Here is a 7,500-nt window from a genome sequence, read left to right as displayed (position 1 = left end):
CCTTAGTCTCCGTTTTAACCCAGTTTTGCACGGGAACCCCTTTTGGTGTTAGCATTATGCTAATGCTTTAACCATTGAAAAATAGCACATCTACAAGCTCATAGCGTGCCACAGAGTGGCGCGCTAAGAGCTTGTAGGTCTGCTATTTTTGAAAAATCGAAAAGAACGACTGACATAGAAACATAGCTTTTTTTCGGAAAACTGTCAGGATGTAGAAGACATTTTTTAGAATGTGATCTCAGGTCTAAATGGGTTGAGCTAACCTTAGAAAACTCCCTTAATCTCTGCTCTGATCTTGTGTAAAGCCCACAGGTGACCTCTGATTGAGAATACTATAGTAGTCGTGTTGACCGAGCGCTTGGCTTTCTTGGACTGAATTCACTCGGTGGTTTTCAACCCTTTTCATATCAAGGTCCATTATTTATTCAGCATTCGAGCCACGGACCATTTGAGGACATTAACCCATTCTGACCTGAGATCAGATTCATACGAGGTTTCCACTGGACACACACTGGTCTGATGAACCCATTCTGACCTGAGATCAGATTCTAAAAATGTCAGTCGTTCTTCGAATTTTTCAAAAATAGCAGACCTACAAGCTCGTATCGCGCCACTCGGTGGCGCGATATGAGCTTGTAGATCTGCTATTTTTCAATAGGTAAAGCATAACATGATGCTAAACACCAAAATGGGTGCCCGGTCAGAATGGGTTAAGTCTCTCAAAAACTCAAAAATGTTATTCTCCTTGGAGAAATGAATTCCGTGAACCGGGGTAGAACCAGGGGATGAGCGAGTGACGTCAGGACTTCGGTGCGCTATAATAATAATTATTTATTCTCTCCAGGGAAGAGGCCATCCAGGTCTGATGTTGTTATTATTATTATTAATATTAATATTTATTCTCCAGGGAGGAGGAGGCCATTCAGCTCCACGGGTCTGATATTATTATTATTGTTAATTATTATTAATATTTATTCTCCAGGGAGGAGGAGGCCATTCAGCTAGACGGACTGAACGCGGCGCAGATAAAGGAGATCAGAGAGAAGTCGGAGAAACACGTGTTCCAGGCCGAGGTCAACAGGATGATGAAACTGATCATCAACTCGCTGTACAAGAACAAAGAGGTAGGAATGACTCCTTATATGGAGATGACTCCTTATATGGAGATGACTCCTTATATGGAGAGTACTCTATACTCTATATAGAAGTAAGTCCTTATACAAGAACATGGAGGTAGAGAAAACCTGAATGCTTCAACTTGCAAAATGGAAGATTTCCAACAACCTAAATCATCCATCCACCAATCTTCAACCGCTTATCCGTAGTCAGGTCGTGGGGGCAACGGCTCCACCAGAGTGCTCCAGACTTCCCTCTCCAGAGCAACATTAGTGACTTCCTCCCCAGGGTGTCCTCCCAGTGGGACGTGATCCTTGGTCTGCCCCGGGGGTCTCCTCCCAGTGGGACGTGATCCTTGGTCTGCCCCCCGGGGGTCTCCTCCCAGTGGGACGTGATCCTTGGTCTGTCCCGGGGTCTCCTCCCAGTGGGACGTGATCCTTGGTCTGCCCCCCGGGGGTCTCCTCCCAGTGGGACGTGATCCTTGGTCTGCCCCGGTGGTCTCCTCCCAGTGGGATGTGATCCTTGGTCTGCCCCGGGCGTCTCCTCCCAGTGGGACGTGATCCTTGGTCTGCCCCGGGGGTCTCCTCCCAGTGGGACGTGATCCTTGGTCTGCCCCGGTGGTCTCCTCCCAGTGGGACGTGATCCTTGGTCTGCCCCCCGGGGGTCTCCTCCCAGTGGGACGTGATCCTTGGTCTGCCCCCGGGGTCTCCTCCCAGTGGGACGTGATCCTTGGTCTGCCCCCCGGGGGTCTCCTCCCAGTGGGACGTGATCCTTGGTCTGCCCCCCGGGGGTCTCCTCCCAGTGGGACGTGATCCTTGGTCTGCCCCCCGGGGGTCTCCTCCCAGTGGGACGTGATCCTTGGTCTGCCCCGGTGGTCTCCTCCCAGTGGGACGTGATCCTTGGTCTGCCCCGGTGGTCTCCTCCCAGTGGGACGTGATCCTTGGTCTGCCCTGGGGGTCTCCTCCCAGTGGGACCTGCCTCAAGGACCTCTCCTAGGGAGACGCTCGAGAGGCATCCTAACCACCTAAATCAGGGGTTCTCAAATTTTTATTTAGGCCCAGGTTCCCCTCGCAACACCGATAAGCATTTTATACTTAACAACCACATGTGTACAACTGTACATTTAGATTCGTGTTAAAAACCTTTTCAATCGGCCCGAGCGGCTAGTGTAGCGGTCTGGTCACCTAAGCTGCTAAGCCAGCTTTGGCGTGCCGTGGGTTCGATTCCTGATCCCTGGCGACCTTTTGTCGTGTGTTGTCAACCCCCCCCCCCCCCCCCCCCCATCTCTTCCTGTCACCATACTGTACACTATCCAATAAAGGCAGAAAAAACCCAAAAATAGTAAAAAATTAAAATAAAAAAAATCAATCAATCAATCAGTCCCATTTCATAGTCTTAAACCGAAAGTGTAACTGTTGTATAATCTCAGTATTACTTCTGCTCTGCCTGCGGAGTGCGGAACTGTCCAGCAGCAAAGCAGCAAAGCAAAGCAGCAAAGCACAACATTGTGTAATTATTGCTTAACAGTTCATCCTCATCCTCCCCCTCCTCCTCCTCCTCCCCCTCACCCTCCCCCTCACCCTCCCCCTCCCCCTCCCCCTCACCCTCCTCCTCCTCCTCCTCCCCCTCCTCCCCCTCACCCTCCCCCTCACCCTCCCCCTCCCCCTCCCCCTCACCCCCCTCAACCTCATCCTCCCCCTCCTCCTCCTCCTCCCCTCACCCTCCCCCTCACCCTCCCCCTCCCCCTCCCCCTCACCCTCCTCCTCCTCCTCCTCCCCCTCCTCCCCCTCACCCTCCCCCTCACCCTCCCCCTCCCCCTCCCCCTCACCCCCTCAACCTCATCCTCCCCCTCCTCCTCCTCCTCCCCCTCACCCTCCCCCTCACCCTCCCCCTCCCCCTCCCCCTCACCTCCTCCTCCTCCCCCTCCTCCCCCTCACCCCCCTCAACCTCCTCCTCCCCCTCCTCCCCCTCACCCTCCCCCTCACCCCCCTCAACCTCATCCTCCCCCTCCTCCTCCTCCTCCCCCTCACCCTCCCCCTCACCCTCCCCCTCCCCCTCCCCCTCACCCTCCTCCTCCTCCTCCTCCCCTCCTCCCCCTCCTCCCCCTCACCCTCCCCCTCACCCTCCCCCTCCCCCTCCCCCTCACCCCCTCAACCTCCCCCTCCCCCTCCTCCCCCTCACCCTCCCCCTCACCCTCCCCCCCCCCTCCCCCTCCTCCTCCTCCTCCTCCTCCTCACCCTCCTCACCCTCACCCTCACCCTCACCCTCACCCTCACCCTCCTCCTCCTCCTCCTCCCCCTCCTCCCCCTCACCCTCCCCCTCACCCTCCCCCTCACCCTCCCCCTCACCCCCCTCAACCTCCTCCTCCCCCTCCTCCCCCTCACCCTCCCCCTCACCCTCCCCCTCCCCCTCACCCCCCTCAACCTCATCCTCCCCCTCCTCCTCCTCCTCCCCCTCACCCTCCCCCTCACCCTCCTCCTCCTCCTCCTCCCCCTCCTCCCCCTCACCCTCCCCCTCACCCTCCCCCTCCCCCTCCCCCTCACCCCCCTCAACCTCCCCCTCCCCCTCCTCCCCCTCACCCTCCCCCTCACCCTCCCCCTCCCCCTCCCCCTCCTCCTCCTCCTCCTCCTCCTCCTCCTCCTCCCCCTCACCCTCCCCCTCACCCTCCCCCTCCCCCTCCCCCTCACCCTCCTCCTCCTCCTCCTCCCCCTCCTCCCCCTCACCCTCCCCCTCACCCCCCTCAACCTCCTCCTCCCCCTCCTCCCCCTCACCCTCCCCCTCACCCTCCCCCTCCCCCTCACCCCCCTCAACCTCATCCTCCCCCTCCTCCTCCTCCTCCCCCTCACCCTCCCCCTCACCCTCCTCCTCCTCCTCCTCCCCCTCCTCCCCCTCACCCTCCCCCTCACCCTCCCCCTCCCCCTCCCCCTCACCCCCCTCAACCTCCCCCTCCCCCTCCTCCCCCTCACCCTCCCCCTCACCCTCCCCCTCCCCCTCCCCCTCCTCCTCCTCCTCCTCCTCCTCCTCACAGATCTTCCTGAGAGAACTGATCTCCAACGCCTCCGACGCTCTGGACAAGGTCCGTCTGATGTCCCTGACCGACGACTCTGCTCTCAACGGCAACGAGGAGCTGACGGTCAAGATCAAGGTGAGTCCTGTCCTCTCCAGCTTCCCTTTAGGACATACAGGGGGCCACATGCGGCCCCCAACCGTCACTTATAGCGTGGCCCTCAGGTTAATATCCAAATATTGATTTATTATTGATTTCCAAAGTCCAAACATGCAAACATGACCCGCTTTTAATGACCTCATTCTATGCATGACTGGTGTTAAAATGTTATTGTCTGTATTTGTATTTAGGTCATAGACTTGACATGACTATAAATAAATGCACATTTGAAATTAAATAAAACGTTACTTTTTTTACAGACTCCAATTCAAATATGGCAAAAAATAGCTGATCAACAAGCTCAAAACGCGTTGCAGACTGTGACGCGTAGTTCAGCTATTTTTTGCTCCCAACAGTAATGTGGATTATGTGGCCCTCTGCAGTGAGTGTGGAAATATAATGGCCCTCACCATGGTCAAAGTTGCCCGTCGCTGCTTTAACCCATTCTGACCTAAGATCAGATTCATACGAGGTTTCCACTGGACACACACTGGTCTGATGAACCCATTCTGACCTGAGATCAGATTCTAAAAAAATGTCAGTCGTTCTTCGATTTTTCAAAAATAGCAGACCTACAAGCTCGTAGCGCGCCACTCGGTGGCGCGCTATGAGCTTGTAGATCTGCTATTTTTCAATAGCTAAAGCATAACATAGTGCTAACACCAAAATGGGTTCCCGGTCAGAATGGGTTAAGAGGTTGAGATCACACGATCTCTGCATGGTGAGCTTCCGTTTAGGTGCGTCGACGCTGCCGCGGCCTCGGGAGTTCGGTCGACGAGGAAGCGAGGAGTGAAACTGGACATGGGGGAGGGGTTGGGCAACGCTCGCTTCTCTAAATTTCCATCAGTATTTGCATAGAAGATACAGTGCAGCCTCGGCTTACGTCACCGGCTTGTATGTCAAGATAATGCCGTTTATTTCTTTGCCTATTATGGTTTATTGGGGGGAAAAGGTGTCCTCCAGTGTTTATGACGGCAAAGTTTGATTTAGTTTCAGTCATAGACTTTTGACGGTTTACGGCTGCTGAAGGCTACAACCAGTGTTTTCGTCGACTACAACTAAGACGAGAAATGTTCGTCGACTACCTTTTTTCACTGACGAAACTAAATGAAATCTAAGCTATGATGACTAAAACTAAGACTAAATATTATTGACAATTTCGGCACTTTGACACCGGCAAAATAATGCACTATGAACTATAACCCTGCACTTTATATATTATATTGCACTTTATATATTATCACATCAAATCAAACTTTATTTGGAATAGCACATTTACAACAGCCAAGGCTGACCAAAGTGCTGAACAGGGTAAAAAAAAAACAACGGAGCATAGCAATATAAAGCAATGAAAAGAGACAATAAAATATAAAACTATAGCAATAGCACAGAGCAGGAAATCAGAATAATTAAATGTGAGGGAGAATGCGTCGTCTTTTGTCTGTTGCAGGAATTTGTGAAAAAATAGTTTAATGCACACAGGATGATGACTTTGTTTAGCCAATGGCTAATGAAGGAATCTGAAATACATTTTCATTACGTTTTAGTCACATTTTAGTCCTCTGAAATGTTTTGGTGTTGGTCTAATTTTAGTCTATATCATAAGATTGTTATTCAACCACATCTACAGTTGACTTAGTCAACTAAAATGTATTTTTCCCGGGCCTTGATGTCGTCGTAATGGCAGTTTTAGTCGTTGTGAGCTTGTAGATCGGCTGTCGTCAGCCCCCCGAGCACAACCAGACAAAAAAACATTTAGTGTAATCGTTTTAGCCAATGGAACTCGACACTATAGTGTGCTCGACTCCATACCGAGGGCAGGCGATGCATCTTGGGATATGTGCTTCATCGTAGCGTCTGATCTCCTGTCCTCTCTCCCCCCCCAGGCCGACAAGGAGAGGAACATGATGCACATCACGGACACGGGCCTCGGCATGACCAAAGACGACCTGATCAAGAACCTGGGCACCATCGCCAAGTCCGGCACCAGCGAGTTCCTGAGCAAGCTGACCGACTCGCAGACCGAAGGCCACTCCACCTCGGAGCTCATTGGTCAGTTCGGCGTGGGCTTCTACTCGGCCTTCCTGGTGGCCGACAAGGTCATCGTGACCACCAAGCACAACAACGGCACGCAGCACATCTGGGAGTCGGACTCCAACGCCTTCTCCGTCATCGAGGACCCCCGCGGGGACACCCTGGGCAGGGGGACCACCATCACGTGAGTCTAGGCTAGGGGGCTTCTTTAGCTACAACATGCTAACATGCTAACACACTGGGGCAGGGGGACCACCATCACGTGAGTCTAGGGGGCTTCTTTAGCTACAACATGCTAACACACTGGGGCAGGGGGACCACCATCTCGTGAGTCTAGGGGGCTTCTTTAGCTACAACATGCTAACACACTGGGGCAGGGGGACCACCATCACGTGAGTCTAGGGGGCTTCTTTAGCTACAACATGCTAACAACACACTGGGGCAGGTAGTCAACATCACGTGAGTCTAGGGGGCTTCTTTAGCTACAACATGCTAACACACTGGGGCAGGGGGACCACCATCACGTGAGTCTAGGGGGCTTCTTTAGCTACAACATGCTAACATGCTAACACCCTGGGCCAGGGAACCACCATCACGTTGCAAGCTTGTAGATGCAGCTATTTTTGCTGTTTTAAACCCTGTAAAATGTGTAAAAAATTCAGTAATTTCTTGGTATATTTCAGTTCTGTGTCAACACTCCAGTTGTCTCAGGTTGATCACGTCTAATGAGTCTGTATTTCTACCCCCCCCCCCCCCCTCCCCCTCCCCTCCCCCCCTCCAGTCTGGTCATGAAGGAGGAGGCGTCGGACTACTTGGAGCTGGAGACCATCAAGAACCTGGTCAGGAAGTACTCACAGTTCATCAACTTCCCAATCTACGTGTGGAGCAGCAAGGTGAGACGCCTTTAGTAGTAATGGACCGCATTGGTCCAAAATGACAGTTGGAAGTGTCAGAATGAAACCTGGTTAAATGTGGTCTGTGTTCCTGTCTCTCTAATGCGTTCTGTGTTCTCGTCTCTCAGACGGAGACGGTGGAGGAGCCTCTGGAGGACGACGCTGACGCCGAGGCGGAGAAGAAAGAGGAAGACGCCGTTGAGGACGATGCGGAGGTGGAGGAAGAGGAGGAGGACAAGGACAAGCCCAAGACCAAGAAGGTACTGTACTGTACTGTACTGTACTGATCTA

The 7,500-nt window shown here is 53.3% G+C and overlaps 1 protein-coding gene across 1 annotated transcript in view; it reads left to right on the top strand.

Moving 5' to 3' along the window:
• The window catches only part of hsp90b1 (heat shock protein 90, beta (grp94), member 1), a 17,402-nt gene that overhangs the window by 1,430 nt on the left and 8,472 nt on the right, over positions 1-7,500 (top strand). The window contains exons 3-7 of the mRNA XM_080757635.1: positions 983-1,124; positions 4,145-4,261; positions 6,169-6,500; positions 7,098-7,209; positions 7,338-7,469. Of these exons, the coding sequence (XP_080613761.1) occupies positions 983-1,124; positions 4,145-4,261; positions 6,169-6,500; positions 7,098-7,209; positions 7,338-7,469 (835 nt within the window). The remainder of the gene's footprint in view (positions 1-982; positions 1,125-4,144; positions 4,262-6,168; positions 6,501-7,097; positions 7,210-7,337; positions 7,470-7,500) is intronic.

The sequence above is a fragment of the Protomyctophum bolini genome (assembly GCF_963924005.1).
Source record: "Protomyctophum bolini genome assembly, chromosome: 23".
In the NCBI taxonomy this organism is placed as follows: Eukaryota; Metazoa; Chordata; class Actinopteri; order Myctophiformes; family Myctophidae; genus Protomyctophum; species Protomyctophum bolini.
Note: the sequence above shows the minus strand (reverse complement) of the source record. Positions and strands in the feature narration are given on the sequence as shown.